General features: G+C 48.8%; 1 protein-coding gene across 2 annotated transcripts in view; it reads right to left on the reverse strand.

Moving 5' to 3' along the window:
• Positions 1–4,476: 4,476 nt before the first annotated feature.
• The window catches only part of CDK18 (cyclin dependent kinase 18), a 76,799-nt gene continuing 62,669 nt past the window's right edge, over positions 4,477–18,606 (reverse strand). For both annotated transcript variants that reach the window (XM_034767168.1, XM_034767169.1), the window contains exons 11-17: positions 18,463–18,583; positions 17,920–18,017; positions 17,074–17,179; positions 16,377–16,419; positions 15,318–15,408; positions 13,746–13,823; positions 4,477–12,230 (exon numbers count right to left, since the gene is read on the reverse strand). In XM_034767168.1, coding sequence (XP_034623059.1) covers positions 12,196–12,230; positions 13,746–13,823; positions 15,318–15,408; positions 16,377–16,419; positions 17,074–17,179; positions 17,920–18,017; positions 18,463–18,583 — 572 coding nt within the window. In that variant the 3' untranslated portion in view covers positions 4,477–12,195. The remainder of the gene's footprint in view (positions 12,231–13,745; positions 13,824–15,317; positions 15,409–16,376; positions 16,420–17,073; positions 17,180–17,919; positions 18,018–18,462; positions 18,584–18,606) is intronic.

An 18,606-nucleotide genomic window follows, 5' to 3' on the forward strand; every position in this document is an offset into this window, starting at 1 on the left:
TCAGGCTGGGAACCACCCAGAATCGCTAGCAACTTCTGAACATTCTGGCCACTCCGGGCAGCAGATCTCACCCCTCACATGCCTGAGGACCAGCTGTAACATAGGTGGTTCTGCAAGGGAGGGTGCTTGTTCACTCTGAGTTCCCATTAGCTTTTGAGCTGGCTTGGCTGCCTCGGCTGAGGCCCAGCTCAGAACAGGTATTTAAATGCCAAATTCCTATTGAAATCAATGGGAGTTAGGTGCCTAAATACCTGTAGGGATGAGGGCTGCAAGGCTTTGGAGCAGGATTTGGGGCAGTACTTCCCCAGGAACAGGACTATGGTGTGCACTGGGCATTCCACTTCCTGTCTGATGCTCCTGGCTGAGGAACCTTACCCCTTTATGAATTCACAGGCACAAGAGCATGTGGCCTGCAGAGCCTGTGCTTCTACAGGTTACAGCATGCACTCCCCCAGCTCTGCTGCCCTTCCCTTGTCCTTTCCCTCCAACCCTTTTCAGGGAGCCACAGATCCAGACCAATTGATGCATTGCAGCCAGATACAGCGGCACCACGGGAAGAACATGCGATGTGTCACGTGTGCTTCCCCCATGCCCACTGGGTGTGAACTTCAAAGCCTTTCAACTGCTGCAATGGCCAAGCTAAGACCCTTACGTGAGTTTGTGTGGAAATGGAAACACCCCGTGAGAGTCATTGAAACTTAATGAGAAAAGACTGTTTCTTTTACACACAATATAATGGAAACTCTCAAACAATGGGTTGAATTACTCCAGAGTGCACAAATTCAGCGTCACAGCTTGTGCTCTGCGAATGAATGGTCCCGGGCAGCTAGGACTGCAGCACGTTAGTCTCATATTCTGGAGATATTATCAGCCCAGGTTTTCAGAACAGTTCAGCACATTGGGTGCTAGATACTTTGGAAATCTGGTCCAATTGTGGGTGCTGAGTACTTTGATTTCTGGCCCTAGATTACACCTTCCTGGTTAAATGTAACACTGAAATCCTGGCCTGGTCATTAAAGATCCCAGGACTCTTGTCTCCCAGCCATCCAATTTGAATAATTCCTCTCATCTAAATTCCCTCTGCAGTTTCAGCTGGATTCAAAATTCTTCCTCATTTACCGACCTGAAACTGTTGTACATTATTGCTTTGTGCTGTTAAAGAGCTACCACACTCCTTCCCAGAGGTGGCTGCATTTTAATGGGGCTGGGAGGGAGGAGAAATAGTCTCAATACCTCAAATATCACCCCCATTTTACAGATGGATAAACTGAGACACAGAAAGGGAAGTGGTTTGGCTCAACCCATATGAACAGATCCTTGTGGAGCTGTGTGGAATCACTGGCAGGCAGAGCTGTTTAGAAAATGGCATTTCTATCCCACGGGAAAGTCCAATGTTTCTATGTTTGTTTTGATCCCCAAAAGTCAAAATGCCATTTTTTCATGGAACAAAAAGCTTGGGAAAATTCCAGTTCAGAAACGTCTAAGTGAAACATTTCAACATCTTCAACCAAGACTAAACATTTTACTTTGAATTTTCCCAGTGATAAATCAGAAAATTTAGTCAAGATTAAACATTGTCCCTTGAAAACTAAATCCCGTATTGTGTCAGAAAAATTCCAGTGGGCTCTATTGGTGTATTATTTGGGGACGGACAGCAGGAGATCGCACCCAAGGGAAAAGAGATCAATCAAAAAAGGAAACAAAAATAGATCGGCTAATGAGGTTCAGATTATTAGAAGAGGTCAGAGTTGTTTGGGTAACTCGTACACCACAGCTCCCATTAGTCCCCCAGGGGAAAGACCCAGGACCACATTCCAACAGTACACGCCAGCCATGCCACAGCCGTGTGACTGGAGCAATTAGGAAACAAAGGAGAACCAGTTTGACAACCAAAATGTCATCAGACAGCACCCGACCATGCGTCACACCTGTGTCAGCTGCAGCCTTGTTTGAACATGAGTGAAGCTGGCTGGGGTCCAGTACCGGATCCCTCAGCACTGCGCTGTGGACTGGGATTTCTTTCCAGTGGCATATTATAGTCCCCCAATTAGTCCAGGAACTGGGTTCAAACCCGGCCAGCCGTGGTGTTTAAAAACAGCCGTGGCTCACACGGCCCTGAGCGCCGGGAGGAAGCATCGTTTAGTGGTCAGGGCTCCCAGGGCAATGGCAGCCAGGATACCTGGGTTCTATTCCCAGTTCTGCCCTTTACTTGCAGGGTAGTCCTGGGTGAGCCACATCAGTGCTTTGCCTCAGTTAAACCACCTGTCAGATAATACCCCCTCCCCCCCCAGGGTTTTTGTGAGGTTTAGTGAACTATCTGAGAGGTGCTTTGAGATCCTCAGATGACAGGAGCTCTGGAATTGCCTGTGGTTTCTATTGTGGGCAAGCCCCTCTGTCCTTGTGTCTCAATCCAGGTTGGGTAAAGGCAGCAGAAGCCTCACCCCACAGCAAAGCATTGTGTCTGACTTGAGCTTTCACCATGGGGAAAAAAAAGGGAAGTCCTGCAGGACTGCCCGGCAGGGGGGGAGGGGAGGAGGGAAATGGGGCAATTTGCCCCAGGCCCGCAAGGGCCCCCACGAGAATATAGTATTCTATAATATTGCAACTTTTTTTTATGGAAGGGGCCCCCGAAATTGCTTTGCCCCAGGCCCCCTGAATCCTCTGGGTGGCCCTGAAGTCCGGCGACAATGCCTTGAATGCCACGGGGCCTATTGCATTTTTTGAGTCTCTCTAGGAGGACCATACAAAAGTGGAGATAAAGGAGAGAAATACAGTCACCTGTGCTAAGCAAAAACAAAGCAAGTCAGCTGCAAGGCTGTGGTCTCCAAGTGTCTGATCCAGGGATGATGAGAGATGCTCCAGCTGGGAAAGCAACACATTTACTGCCTGCCCAGGTCCACTGCTCAGATTTTAATTAAGGTAACACACCTCAAGGAACGACAGTGCCCTGGATGTGAACTGCTTTGCCTTGCTAGAGCACCTCTGATCAGGGGAACTCCGTGTTTTACATACATCATGGACCCAATTCTCCGCTGCTCTAAACTGGCACTGCTGTGCCGATTTACAACAGTGAAGAATTTGGGCCAATTAATCCTCACACAACCCCCCAGTTCTGTCTCGCGGTGTCCATTTGCAGCTAGGGGAACCTGATATGTCTAGCAACCTGACCAAGCAGCATATTTCTCTGCTGAGGAACTCCTAGCAAACTGACAAATTGTCCTCCTCCCTTTAATCCATGGTCCTGCCGGGTGGTTTAGTTTGAAGTCTGGGGAACAAACATATTAGCACCAAGTGGCACAAGATTTTGGAGCATGAGAAAGGTGAAAAAATAAAGGACTGCACATCCTAGGAAATGAGATTAGGCATGAATTCCTGCAAATACATTGTCCTGTCCCTTTAAAGACCAAACGAATACAAGTAAAACAGCAGTTCTGAAACTTCACTGCACCGCAACAGCCTTCTGAGGACCAAAGCTTGAACCTGCCCAAGCCCCGCCACCCCCAGTGTGGGGGGGGGGACAAAGTCAAAGCCTGAGCCCCACTGTCCCGGGGGCTGGGGAACAAAGCTGAAGAACCCATGCAGTAAAACCTTCATCATCTAGAGACCGGACAGAAAAGTGGCTCACCTTGGTTTTCTGCTCAGCTCTCATGGACCTTCCCTGTCCAAGTCAGCTTCAGGCCCAAACTCCAGGCAGCACAGTACAGGAAAATTAACCAATTACCCGCAGCTGGTCCAGCTCTGCAACTCCAGGCACTCAACAATCCTTTTTGACCAACAAAGTATTAACCTCTTCCCTGCCAACTCTTGGTGAGGTACATCAGTGACCCACTATCAGATAGCAACATCTTTCAGGCCCTACACACTTGGGCCCTGATCCTGTAGCTGGCACCAGGTGGCTGGGTCTTTAAACATGTGGGGAATCCCACTGATTTGAAGGCTATGTAGACCCGATTGCAGAATTGGGCCCTTGGTCTGGATTTAAACTGGGAACCTAATGTCAGATCCTCCAAGCTATTTAGGTGCTAACTCCCACTGATGTCAATGAGAGCTAGGTGGCTAAATATGTTTGAGGATCTAAGCCCTAGGGTCAGATTTTCAAAGGTATTGAAGCACCTAAACACACAGATAGGCACCTACGGGATTTTCAAAAGCACCAAGCTACCACTGAAATCCTAGAATTCCCCTAGTAAGGGGAAAAACTTCAACCAGCGCTAGCAAAGTGACTGCACTAGCCAGCCTCACTGATTCAAAACTACACACCAAAGCAGACATTTAACCCTTCCAAATAGAGAAAGCCCCAAACAAAACTACCATCTACTCAATAAAGTTTATTTTCCAATCTTGGCTTCGTAGCATTCACAATACATTTGTAATATAAGCCTTAGCAAGAAAACGAACACATTCTCAAAAGAGTCCATGGCACATCTGAAATACAAAAATCGCAGGATCTTTATAAAAACATTCCGACACAGCGATACCATCTTTTATTTATTTTTGTACCTTTCGATTAATTCCAGAAAAACTTTCCATACAAAAAAAATCATTGCATCTTTTGGAATAAACCCTTTAAAATTATTTCTTTTAAAATTCATCTTCTGTTTTTACAATAATAGTTAAATATATTATTTGTATTTGCAAATGAATCACACCAGAGAACATTCACAGTATGGGTATCCTGGTGGCTTGTGCACGTGTGTGTGTGTGTGTATTTCCTCTTCCAGGAAAAGCAAGATGCAGGTGATGAATAAACCAGAAAGCGGGCTTCTCACTAGTTGCCCCTGTTAACACGGGACATCACTAGCAAGGAATTCTGAAGGGACAGCAAGGTGCATTCAACAACTAGACTCAAGAGTACAGAAACAGAACAGATACAGCACAGCTGCAGCAACATTTTCAGGCAAAGATCCGTGGCTCTTGGCGCGAGAGGCCTTGTTAGTTTCAACCCCAATTCTCACAAAGACCGGACTGCACATATATGGGCCAATATTTTGCTCTGAGTTAGTGTAAATCCAGACTTTAGCAGCGGGATGCCAGATTTGCACAGGTGAAACTGAGCAGACTCTGGCCAACTAGGGCTAGGAAATGGTGGTAGTGTGGGGTGCGATGGTTTCAGTTCTCTGTGGACTTCACCTCCCTGGGGGCTGTGCAGGCCCCTTGGGATTAAGATGTCAGAGGCAAGTGCAGCACGCCTACTGAAGTCAATGGGAGGCTTTCCACAGACATCCGTGAGCAGTGGATCAGGTCCTATGTACTGAGAGAGGTCACTAGGAGCAGGTTGGTTGAACTGATACAAATGATGCTGCAGCATTTGGTTACGGCCTGGTTCTAGGACTCCGTTGGGGATGCTCTCCTGGAGTAGGGATCACTCCAATGAGTGAGGTTGGCAGGTATGAAAAATCTGCTGCTGCACCTGACATGGAATCTTCCTATCAGAGATCACAGTGACACTGTCCTAATTAAGATAATGGGATCTATTTCTGCTTTCAGTTACACCAGTGTAATATCCACGTAAGCGAGAGCAGAATCAAACCCATGGGGGTCTGGTCTCCACTCCACACGTAGATATTAAGGCACAGAGCCCACTGAGATGCTAATGTACCTCAATCTGTAGGGCTAAGCCATTTCCACCTTCCCGCTGTTTCTCCACCTGTTTGCTTTTACCCCGAGCCTTAGTGACTCAAGGTGCTTGCATCGCCACTCAGGCCTTGTCCTCATTCAAAAATGAGGCAGTTAGAACATGACCTTGAGGAGTCATGTTAACTAAAGTGGTGTTAAACACACCTTTGCAGTCAGTGCAGACAGAAATCTGTGTGTGTTAATATGGTGCCAGCTGGACCCCTTGGTTTAACCCCAACCAGCTGGTCTGATGTTAAGCACCATTTTCCCCTACAAGCTGACACGGACCGCAAAGTCATGTTAAACATCATGTTAGTTAAATCAGCGCCTCAAGATCATGTTCTAACAGTGACCTCATTTCTGAGCGACGCCAAGTCATAAGAAAACACACACAGCTCGGAAGCTAGGGGAAAATGGCTCCTCTAAATTTCCACATTAAAGGAGGGGGAGAAAAATGCTTTTCTCGTTACCATGAGAACCGACACACTGCAGTTTTGCTATTTAAAATTGCAACAAAAATCTGCAAATGTGTCAAGCCAGGAAAGTTGCATGTGTATGGGGAGTGGGAAATAAAACGACTATGTCTCCAAAGTTTTATTTTTGCACTGTAACGTAGACATTGTTATTGACACTAGCGTTATCGGCATTACTGGAGCTAGATATCAGCTGTAGTGATGGAAGAATACAGAGTTTTAAAGGAGTAGTGCCTAGATCTGAAAGAAAAATCCAACTCACTTTTTTCTAGAGCTGGTCAAGAAATTAAAAAAAGTCTACAAAAAAACCCAAGACATTAAAAAAAAAATTGCTGAAAAATTTCCTTGAAATTCCAATTGTTGGAAAAGTTTCAACCACACTAAAGGCTGGTCAAAAAACATTCAAAAATGTGAACATTAAAAACCCCCAGACATTTCCCATTTTTCAACCAGCTCTACTTTTAACCCAGTATTCCACATACGTGCGTCACCAGGAGATAGTAGACTGATCAGTTTCACTTCCTGGTCTCAGTGCTGCTGTTCCGGAGAATGTTTAAATCCACCGATTTAAATGTATTGAGTTAATAAAAGTCATAGCCATTTTTTATTAGGTTTTATAAAAAAATTTTAAGTGTGTGTGTGGGGGTCCTATTATTAGCTAAGATGGCCAGGGATGCAACCTCATGTTCTGGGTGTCCCTAAACCTCCAATTGCCAGAAGCCAGGATTGGACGACAGGGGATGGATCACTCAAAATGGCCATGTTCTGTTCATTCCCTCTGAAGCATCTGGCTCTGGCCAGTGCCAGAGACAGGCTACTGGGTTAGATGGACCAGTGGCCTGACCCAGTATAGTCGTTCTTAGGTCCTTTTCATTCTACTTGCTGGCAATGAGAGGGGAAAAGATTCACATATCACTGGGGATAGAGCAGGTTTTGGTTAAGACTGTCTCCAAGCCTTGCCTGAACTGGCTGTTAGACTGGGACAGAGCTAAACGAAACTCAGTTTCCAACAAGGAACTCCTTGTGCTCACAAACCTAATACTGGATTAGTAACACAGGGTTTGATTCTCCACCGACTCACAACCGTTTTATACTGAGGTAATTCCACTGACTTCAGTGTAGTCGGCTGATATACACCTTGCTAAGTGAGAAGAGTACCAGGCCCAAAGAACTTGATGTGCAGCAAGAACAACTGGGTTAATGCACTCCCATAATGTTGCTGATACTCCAACCAGAGTAGCCAGTTGGGTCGATCACAGCCTTGAAGTGTGCCAGCTGATGGTAATACCATATTACAGTACAATGCATGCTTCTTGTCACACAGACGAGGTAGGTCAGCGGTTCCTGGCTAAATCTCTATTCTAGTTCTTACATCTATGAAATTATCAATTGCATTGGCCATCTCCCTGTTGCAAACAGCTCAGTGGCACCATGCAATTAGCAAATAATGCCCGGTGAAACCCTAGGAAACAAAATACAACCAATGCTTCAGCCTTGAACACATTCCAATGAACGCAACGTTCTACATGCACAGTGGAACCGAACTGGATTAATTTGCCAAAGGAGACAGAGCCGGATGCTCAGCAGATGCAAATCTGTGTAGGGGCCAGATTTATAAACACATTGAGGCACCGAAGCGTGCAGATAGGTGCCTAGTTGGATTTACAAGTGAGTTGGATACCTATCGCCTACTGGCTTTCAATGGGAGTTTGGCACCTAACCTGCTTAGGAGCTTTTGTAAACCCCAGTCGGAGCCTATCTGCCTCTTTGGACACCTAAATACTATTGTATACCTGGCCCTATCACCACGAGCTTCAGCGGGGCCAGGGCAATTTACATTTGCTCAGGATCTGACCAGTGTCCTCATGCCACTGGACTAAAAGCTTTTGCTCAGATGTAGGTGTCTGGAAGGCATTTACAGGCAGAGCATGTGCAGGAACCCAGAGATCACACAACTAGGACTCGGCCTGCCAAGGCCTGCCAGGGAGCAAGTGCTGGGGGATTATAAATCAACCCCTGCTCAGAGGGGTGCCAAATATTTACATGTGCTATCACTCTCCTGAATAGGAATAAACACCCACCGAAATGCCTTGGAACAAAAGGTGTTATCTTAGACTCACACTGATAGCAGCTCGCTAGGCTAATAAATAACAGCGTCCCACCAGAGAGATCTCCTTCAGGAAGGGTCTGTGGGGAAACGGACAGAGCTACGCAGGAGTAAAGAGCGTCCAGGTTACAGGCTTGGAGATAACTTTCTCCTTCACGTGCTGAACCTGGAGAAAACAGTCCTGGCTGCACGGTCACGGTCATTCTATAACCTTCTGTCCCAGTTTGCAGCCCCAGATGACTCCACGCCAGTCAATGACATTGCCTCCCTTGTTCTCTCCCTGGTATTTCCAGGGTGGGCCTCTCTCGAGTGGAGAGCGATGGGGAAAGGGCAGAGGTGCTGAGCACCCACTGGTTCAGCTGAAGCCAACAGGCGCTGCAGAGGTTCAGCAACACCTTTGAAAATCAGCCCCATAGGCACTGGGGTGGGAGGCAGGGTACGCACTATGCTGCTGTGTTTGTCCATGAGACTGGTGGAGCTCTCCGGAGACCAAAGGGCCTGCTACTGATGTCAGGTACGGGAGCTCTCCTTTAGCACCAGTGGTAGAAGCCTGTGTTGTTAGAGCCAAAAGACCAAGGGGGATGGATGAGCAGACTTAATAACATCTTTTCCCACCTTGAATTTCTTTGATTCTATTGACCCTACCAAGCCACCGGCCCTTGCTCCCCTGTAAGCCTGGTCTGTACTTTATCTGAAGGTCTAGTCCCTAGGCTGGGAAGGATTTAAGCTGAGTCAGACAGGGCCTGATTTTCAGAGGCACTGAGCACTTCCGACAAAAGTTAATTTCAGTGGGCGCGGCGGGTGCTCGGCACCCCCGGAAAACAGACTGCAAGCACCAGTAGACGACTGTTTCCTCTTCTGCCCAAAAGTCAATGAAACCATTGCCCTTGTTAACAGTGTAACAAATCATTAGCTGCCCCAGAACCTCATTATCCTCACTGTGTTGGACATCAAGAACTTACAGTGCCTGCATAGCTCCACTGCCCTCTACAGGATGGAACAAGACCTGCCTATCTGGGCTTCATAGGCTCTATCCTCAGAAAGCTCAATGGGGATCCCCCTTTAGCTCAGAGGGCAGGAGTCTGTGACTTTGGAGCAGGAAGCGCTGAGTTCTATCCTTGCTGTGGCTAGGAAATTCCAAACAGACCCCAAGCACGGCGTTGTAGCAACTGTGATTCAGAGGTGGCCGCAGATGTTACAACATAACTCATCACAGCTTACATGATTAGATGAGTCCTCAGAGCCTGGGGCTGATGAGAGCAGGAAGAACACACACAAGGTATGTAGGAGAATAAGCAAGAGACTTTGGCAATGACATTGGCACTGGGTACGAGTGCTCTAAATTCCAGTGATGGAGCCTCAGAGGGGAGCATTGTCCCCAGGCTAGTGATGGACTTGGCCCTATAACTCACAAGTGGGCTGATGGATTAGGTCCATATTCACCCCTAGGCTGGGACTTTATGGCCCCCAATTCAGCACAGCTCCTTAAACAAGTGCCTAATTTGTGACATGTGAGTAGGCACAATAGCATCAATGGGATTACTCAGGTGGTTAGAACTGAGCATATATTTAAGTCCCTTGCTGAACCAGAGCCTACAGGAGAAGTGTCATCGATGGGGTAGACAGTCAATTGAGTTACTCACCCATGAATAGAGGTGTCTGCAGTGGAAAGAGTAAGCCCAGATTCCTGCTCTCCCTCGGAAACTCTCGTGCAAAAAGCTTTGTTAAAGGATAGCTAAAGGGGAACAAGTGTCAGAACTTATTCTACCTAATGCCAGCCACATATTTGTAAACCTCCCTCTTACACTTCAAAAGAAAACCCGCTGCAGCTGGCACAGAGAACACTGTCTAAGTGCATGCGGAAAGGCTGGCCGCATCACTCATGTGCTGCAGAGTGAAGTGCTGAATGAGCTAATGGATAGAAACAAAGTGTTTCCCCCCACTTGCTGTATACTGGACACACACCGAAAGAAACCTACCAGGGACGGGCAAATCTCAAACAATACAGAGGTCTGGATGCTTATCTGGGATGAGCCTAACTTGGTCCAAACTGCTTTGGTGTATCCATTGGGCTGGGAATCTTCTGGGGATGATCATGCTTAGCATTTAGAGTCTGACCTGCATTGGAACCTTGGCTCCAACCCTCCTCAAGCTTTGGCAAAGCTCCGATCCAAGCCCATTTCTAACTTATGCTTTGCCTCCCAGTGAGGCAGCTAATGATTATTATCCCCATTTGACAGATGGGGAAATAGAGGTACAGAGCAGTGCCATCACCTGCCCAAGGCTACTCAGTGTGTGAGTAGGGGAGTCTGGATTAGAACTCAGGACTTCCTGCCTACCAGCCCCTCAGTCAGTCTACCAGCCCATGATGCATGCTCTCCAGAGCAATTCCCCATCTTTTCCTGGTGCTAGCTGGGCCATGATGGGTATCAAACAGGATGAGGTACCTGGACGGGGGATGAAAACTTAAAAAAAAAAATGGATTTGGCATGGCCTGGAGATAGAGGGGGAGGAAAAGACACAAAGCACTTAAGCACCTGTTCCGATTTAAGCAAGCACTTGAGTCCCCTTGAGTGCGGAATGTGTGTAACAGACGGGGCCAACACAATATGTTCGTCCTAGGGGATCGGATAGATAGTGAAAGGTGGGTCTGTTTTCTGCTTAATAGCCTGTGTTATGTTTGAGTCAGTTCATGATCCCACAGCCTCACAGAGGTAGGGTTGGCACCTTTGCACGCCCACCACAAAGGTGGAATGACGCAGCTTTGTGCATGCACAGCTCATTCGCACCAATCAGTGAAACTACTTGTGCTCTTTCATGTTTTGCCATGAGCTCAAAGATGGGCCCAAGTGGCTGGACCATTTGTTGCAATTCCTGAGCCGCTCGCTGGGAAATGGGTCCTTTTCCTAGTGGATTAGAAACACAGCAGGATCTTGATGTGGGAAAAGGGACTTCACCGGTTTCTCAGAAAAGCTAAATCAGAGGGGATCGGGACTGCCGCGAAACATGGCGTGAGAGCCGTCCCGGGGGAACACTGCACCCATTTTTCATGGATTTAATGACAGAGTCTGCATCCTGAATACCAGCCGTGCCACAGCACTGTGTGCTCTTGCTCTAGGGATGTCTTTAGACAGCAGCCAGGTGTCCGGGGGGTTGTTGGGGAAACCGAGGGATCAGAGGAATCCGACTAATCTGCATTTTCCCCTTAACAGCCTCTTTCCTCTGGACCTCTTGGGGCTGCCGTTCAGGCAATCCCAGCAACTGTGCATGAGGCTCAAATTATGGGTAGGGGAAGAGGGATCCCTGGTGGATAACCATGGGGGAAGGGGCTGAAGGAGAGCTCTCCCTTGTTAAATGTTTCAGTCCCAACTAAATGTCTGATGTCAGAAAGCCCTGGATGAGGCTCACCGTAGGGCGTCCCCTGTTTGTGATAGCATATCCTTCATTCAGTGCAATACGTCTTGCCAGCTCAGACTTCCCCAAGGGTGGATATAGCAGGATGCCCAAGCACAGGCATGCCGTGCACTCACAGAAACGTCTTCCGCAATATGATCACTACATGCCACAACCCAGCTGTCTGCCAATCCTTGGAGATTCTGCCCTCTGCCTGCACTCCATCTTACCTCCCTGTACTGCAGGAACCAGGATTGTAACGAGGCCAGCACACAATTCTCCTGAGCTCAGGGCTACTCCCAGGGTAGCTAGTCACTAGATAAAGTACCTTACCCGGGTATGGAACGCAGTAGCTTACTCTTGGTGGTGTCACATGAAAAATGAGCAACTGGGGGCAGAGCTCCTTTGACAAGAACTACTGGTGGGCTGATTGGTGTCAGTAGTGGGATTCTGGGGGACAGACAGAGGGCAGCCCACGGTAGAGGGGCATTCCAGTATCTTCCTGTTAGAGTCAGTAATTCTGTGGATGGGTCCTGTGGGAGCATGTAGTCCTCTCCTTTCTCAGTGCTTTGATCTCCATGGTGACAAAGGGAACAAGAGCCAGGTTTAAAATATACTCTGCCTCCTGCTTTTCCCTCGGGCTGGAATAGTAAAAGAGAGAGAGAGAGATCAGAAAGGCTAAAACATAGGTGCTTCTTCCAGATAGTAGTGGAACAGTCTGGTGCGATGTCTCCTTCTAGCGGCTACGTCATGTGCAAAAGTTTATGAGTCCGCTACAACCTTTGAGCCAAGGAAACAGAGTCTGGAGACCATGCAGCGTCGTTCAGGCCAAGGCTGATCCCTGACATAGCTGCATCCAAACCAGTGGACTTATGCCAGGGGGCCACTGGCCCCATTGTGCTTTTCTGGACACAACTGAATATTAACAAATGTGTCAATATACGAAGGTGGAGAAGAAGGGCCCCGCGTTTCAGCCTTTGGAGCCGAACTCGCCTGAAGCTCAGGGACGTTGTGATCTGATGTGTTTAGTTTGGTCCGGGGTTGCCACAACATCTGAATCTTGATCCAAACTTAACAGGTCATGAGCGCCCTGATCCAGGGTTCTGGTTCAGTCCACGACAAAGATCTGGATCTGAATCTTCTAACGTGGGGTGTTGGGGGGCTCAGACTGGGAGCTGCGTCTGGCCCTCTCAGCGGGTACTGTATTGCTTTTCTTCTGTGGAATTTCAAGTGCCTGCCTGAGAACCCACCCACCCCTGTTACGGGAGGTCAGTGGGACATGACTCGTCCCAAAGGTAACACAGCAGGGCAGTGGCAGACCTGGGAACAGAACCCAGCAGTCCTGATGCTTAGTCATGAAACTATAATTAGGCCCAATCATTTCACCTCATTAATAACCTCTTCCCGATCAGCTAGGGGACTCTGAGGTGTGTTCACCTGCACATGGGCAAGGGGATGGGGAGAGGCTGCTTTGTGGCATTTCCCACTAATCCAAACAGACTTTCCCCTGACATTAATCTGAGAAACAAACAATGGGACCTGCCTGGCTGCTTGGAAGAGAAGGTCACCGCAGCGCGGTGTACACATCACCTGCATGGCACAGGGTCTGGAGACCTGGGGCCTGATTCAGCTCTCACTCACACTGGTGTAAATCTAGAGTAACTCTGCAGCCGATAGTAGTGTAAAACTGGTGTGAGCGAGAGGAGGATCGGGCCCCTGAACTCTAGACCCATCGACTCACTGGGCCTGGGCACCCCCTGCCTGGCACCTCATGTTGTTATTCATGCTAGAGGGAAGTGGGTGTGAAACACAGCCACTGGTGAGAGCACAGGGTTCTGACTTGGCAGTGTTTTACACCTGGGGGGTAAATGACTCCCCATGACGCAAGGCAGTGGAGAATCAGGTTCACTGTGTGACCTTGGACAAGTCCCCACTCTGTGCCTCAGTTTCCCCCATTTGTAGAACAGGGATAGGACGATATCTACCTCCTAGGGGGCTGGGCAGCTAATCACACATGTGCTTGTTCTTCACTTCGGGAGCCACAGATGGAAAGTGCGGCAGGAGAGAATGGCGCCTTCCGGCTCTGCACATTTCTAGAGTGCCTCTCCTCCCACGGGGCCCAGATTAGGGGTCTGTGCCCCGCTGCAGCGTCCTACCTGACTGCTGAAAGGCTGAACCTCGGTAGCCAGGGTCCTTTTGAAGCTGTATTTCCTTCAGAGAGAAGATGGAGGCATCTGGGTGAAGGGAGAGAGAGAAGAAATTGAGTTAACCTGACTGGCTGGGAGAGCTGGGATCTGAGCTTCCATAGGAAGGCAAATACCAATGCACCCTCAGAGCTTCACCCATGGTGCTCACTCTGCGGCTCCCATGAATTCTCCATCTTGTCATGCCCAGATCCACCACCTCACAGCACCCACAGGCCCAGAATTCCCCACCCCCTAGTGCCCATAGTCCCCAGATCCCTCACGCTGTGGTGTCCCTGGACCCACAATTCCCCTCCCTACTATGCCACAGCTTCAAGCCACCTGAGTACCTGGCTCCCTTTCTCTAAATAGGCACAGAGCCACGGAATGGGGATCTCTAAACAGACATGTGCTTAAGCACAATCCTTAGAGGATTAATAAGGCCCTGCCTTTGCCTGCTAGGCCTACCACCGCCTGACTCAGCAGGTTCTCATTCATGCAGGAGGGTGCCCCTGTGCTCTCTCTCCTGATCGGCTCTAGAACTGGCCAGCTAATGGGAATGTTTCCTGTGGGAATTTTTCACAGGAAAAATGCTCATTTGAAGTTTTCCCATAGGAAACAGCAGTTTTCCCAAAGGAAACCACAGTTTTCCCATGGGAAACATTTCAGAAATAAAGGAAGTGTGAGAAAACCTGCTGAACGCCCACTTTCTGACTGTCTTCAACCTATCTATGCCAGTTGGAAAATTGTCAGAAAGGGCTGAAAGTGTCTCTACCACTCTGAAAATAACACTCTTTTTAACCCTTTTCTCTGCTTTTATAGGGGGAAAAAGGCAGAGTTTCCTCACACTCGCAACATGAACAATTTCAAAAATACCCCCCAAAAATCTCTTCCCCAACCTGAAATTTTCCATTTAGAAACTTTTTCAAACAATGAAAAACACTGTCAAACCCAAGATTTTTTTCACACAAAAAAAATCATTTTTGATGAAACCTTGTTCTTACCAGCTCCCCTCAGCACCTTCACCGGGCCCTGACGTGAGACGCGCTCCCTGCCTGCTCAGTGCAGGACTGAGCCAGAATGTGGCGCTCACGCAGACGAGGGAGCAGACAGAGCCTAGACACATCGCCTGGCTGGGCCCGGTGCCCATGCGTACAGTATAGCCAGAGCACTGGACTGGAACTAGGCGACCTGGGTCCTATTCTTGGCTCTGCCACTGGCCTGCTTGGGCAAGTAACTTCCTCTCTCTGTGCCTCAGTTTCCCTATCTGTCCAAAGGGGATAACAATCCTGACCTTCTTTGTAAAGTGTTCTAAATCTACTAAGTATTATTATTACGTGTCTGAATCTAGCTCCCTCTCCCTTAATACAGACGAGGGGACTTCACAGAGGTGCATGACTCAGACAAGGGGTTTTTCAGAAATGACGAGGGAGGCTGTGTTACTTCCCACAGTGTATCAGTAAGAAATGTAACAACTGGCCGGGCAGCCCCTGAAGTGCTGGGTCCTGCCCTTGGACACCCCAACAGGATAATCTGTGTGCTCACTGTCAGGGAGGAGCTGGACTCGGTCCCCCAGCGCCTTGAAGTAAGGGTGTCGCAGGGCCTCTTCGGCGGAGATCCGGCATTTGGCTTCATACTGTAAAAACCACAGAAAAAGGCGTGTGTGTGTCGACATAAGCTCTGAGTGTGAGTGTGAACGATGACATAAGCAGTGTGTGTGTGTGTGCGCATGTGTTTACCTGTGCTCTGTGTGTGTCACTACATAGAGTGTGTGTGTTTGTGTGTCAGGTTCCATGGGAGAGGAGAAGACGGGGAAGAGGAGGCGGAGACAAGCTTCAATCAGGGCCCCTCCGTACGGCGTCCAAATCCCACGCTGGGGCACCTACGTGGGCACCGGGGAGTAGTGCCGTGATGGAAATGGCATTCGTTTCTGGTCAGCAGCAGCTGCAGGGCAGGATTGTGTTTCTGGGCAAATCCAGGAAAGTGGAACCAGGAACTTGGCAGCAGAGAAAAGGTGAGCGACCAGATAACGCAAGTGAGACGCTGAGTCGGAGTTCGGGAATTCCACTGACTTTAAATACAGGGACAAGTGGGCTGGTCTCAAAAAGCCAAAGGGAAGGTAATGACAAAGGCTCTGATCAAGGAGGACATGAACCAGGAGAAGGTAAAAGGGCATGTCCATCACTTAGGGGAGAGTTTCTGAGTGAATTCAGGGCAGTTAGTGGGGTGGAGTAATGGGAGCGGGTTGGTATTAAGGTCTACTGAGACCTTGGCATTAGCGGCAGAGAAATGGCTTAGTTGCATCCATAACCCCTTGCCATTGCTCTATGGCCCTGAGGGCTTGATCCAGGGCCTGTAGAGGACTCCAACGGCCGCATGATCAGACACCAAGTTAGCATCAGATCGGCTGTTGTGGGTGCAGTGTTCCCAGCTGCAGCTGGCCAGGCCCCCTGTTCCACCCCCCCGGTGAGAAGGTAGGTAGCACTAATGTTAAGCTAGGAAGGAAGGCAGCACCCCTGGAGCCCCAGGGTGGAGGGTGCTGAATGGTGGCACCTCCACCCAAGACATCCCCTTGCAATCCGGCTGGACGGTCAGGCCACTTACCAGGAGGAGGCTCGTCAGCAAGTCGATCCCTTCTGTGTCCAGCCTGAGAAAAAACGGAGACTGTGACCATACCCCAGAGACCCCGGATGATTTAGTTGGGGATTGATCCTGCTTTGAGCAGGGGGTTGGACTAGATGACCTCCTCAGGTCCCTTCCAGCTCTGATATTCTATGATTCTATAATTCTATTCTACGGCTCAGGATCGATCACTGCACGGCACAACGGGGACAGTGCCTTGCCCTGCACAGCTGGTGGGCGGGGTTCTAAGTATTAATTAGCACCCCTTGTAGAGTGACCAGACATTCCAATATTATCGGGACCATCCCGATATTAGGGGCTTTGTCTTATATAGGACCCTATTAGCCCCCTCCCCCGTCCCGATTTTTCACACTGCTATGTGGTGTGGTGGCAGTCTCAGCAGAAAGGAGGACGGAATAAGCCCTGCAGATGGGTACTTATCTGCGAGCCCCTGGAGGGGCGTCCTTCCAGGGCATGTTGTATGCACATTAGCAGGGCATAGTGGAGGAGGCCTGCTCTGATGCTGGCTTCATCTGCACCTGTTCTGTAGATTGGCGCAGATCCTTAATATCCGGGGCTATCAGTCCAGCCCCTACCCCAACACTCATCGCCCTAGTCTCCCATTTGTGAACAGCCTGAAACCACAGTGCAAGTGTGGGTCTCTGCTCCAGGGAGATACCTGGGTGCATGATTTATCAAGGGCTGGGCTTGGTACTGGGTGAAATGATAACCCTTAAACTCCTCGTTGGATGTGATTCCGGGCCAGGAGTCTTCTGTAGGGGAGCCTGAGGGAGAAAGGCAGGTTTAGACACATCACCCTGTGCATGGGCTATGGAAAGCTGCTAGTAATGACACTAGATTACACTAGAGAGAATAGCTCCCTGTCGAAAAGCCCCACTGAATCTGGTAAAAAACAATAGCTATTCTATAGGTGGTTTGAACCATCCCCTGGAATTGAATAGAGAATTCTCTCTCTGCTATCAAATTCTACAAGAGGGGTATAAAACCTTATAGAAAACATCCTGATTCTCTAATACAGTGGTTCTCAACCTTTCCAGTACTGTACCCCTTTCAGTCTGATTTGTCTTGTGTACCCCAAGTTTCACCTCACTTAAAACTACTTGCTTACAAAATCAGACATAAAAATACAAAAGTGTCACCCCACACTAGTACTGAAACATTGCTGACTTTCTCATTTTTAACATATTGTACTAACACTTCAGTGTACAGTATATAGAGCAGTATAAATGAGTCATTGTCTGCATGAAATGTTCGTTTGTACTGACTTCACTAGTGCTTTTTATGTAGCCTGTTGTAAAACTTGCAAATACCTAGCTGAATTGATGTACCACCTGGAAGACCTCTGCGTACCCCTGGTTGAGAACCAAGTCTCTCGTAAATCCTACCAGATTTACAGAAAGGGAGTTAAAGGCCGGTCTAAGAGCACCAGGAAGGTTACTGTTTTCCCTCTACTCAGTCAGCCACCTCCCTCTCGTGGAGATAAGGGAGAATGCAGACAACTCACCAAGAAGCCTGAAGATTAAATGGAGCTCTTCTTTCACAGTCGAGCCTGGGAACATGGGCCGTCCAGTGACCATTTCATAGTGTATGCAGCCCACACCCCTAAAGGAGCAGCAGAGACATTGGAATTAGAGATGGGAAAGCTGTCCTCGTCCATCCCTGCCCTGTGTCCAGTGCAGCCTGGTTCCTTCCAGCCCCAGCCCTTGAATGGGGCTCCCACTAGTTCCCTTGGAAGAGAAATCAGTACCCAGAGCTACCACCCTATTATTACTGCTAACCATGCACTCAGCACCACACATGTTCAGATAAGACCCATCCCCTGCTCCAAAGACCTTGTGCCCCGCGAGATGCAGGACATGGCACAGAAACTGAAGCAGGCGGCAGCCCAATGTTATTATTTAACATTATTTAACTGGGCAGCAGAGTGCTCGGTGCTGTACAGACACATGGGAGACAATGAACTCCCCTGTCCCGGAGAGCTTGGAATCTTAATGTGGGACTCTGACGGAGCCGTCCCACCCCACCCTGCATGCAGATGCCGGCTCACCACATATCGATGGGCGTGGAGTACTCAGTAGATCCCAGCAGGACATCTGGGGGCCGATACCACAGCGTGACCACCTCGTTGGAATATGTTTTCGTAGGGATTGATTTGGCTCTGGCTAGACCTGGAGACGAAAGGGATGTTCGC

This window comes from Trachemys scripta, chromosome 4, assembly GCF_013100865.1.
Source record: "Trachemys scripta elegans isolate TJP31775 chromosome 4, CAS_Tse_1.0, whole genome shotgun sequence".
NCBI lineage: Eukaryota > Metazoa > Chordata > Testudines > Emydidae > Trachemys > Trachemys scripta.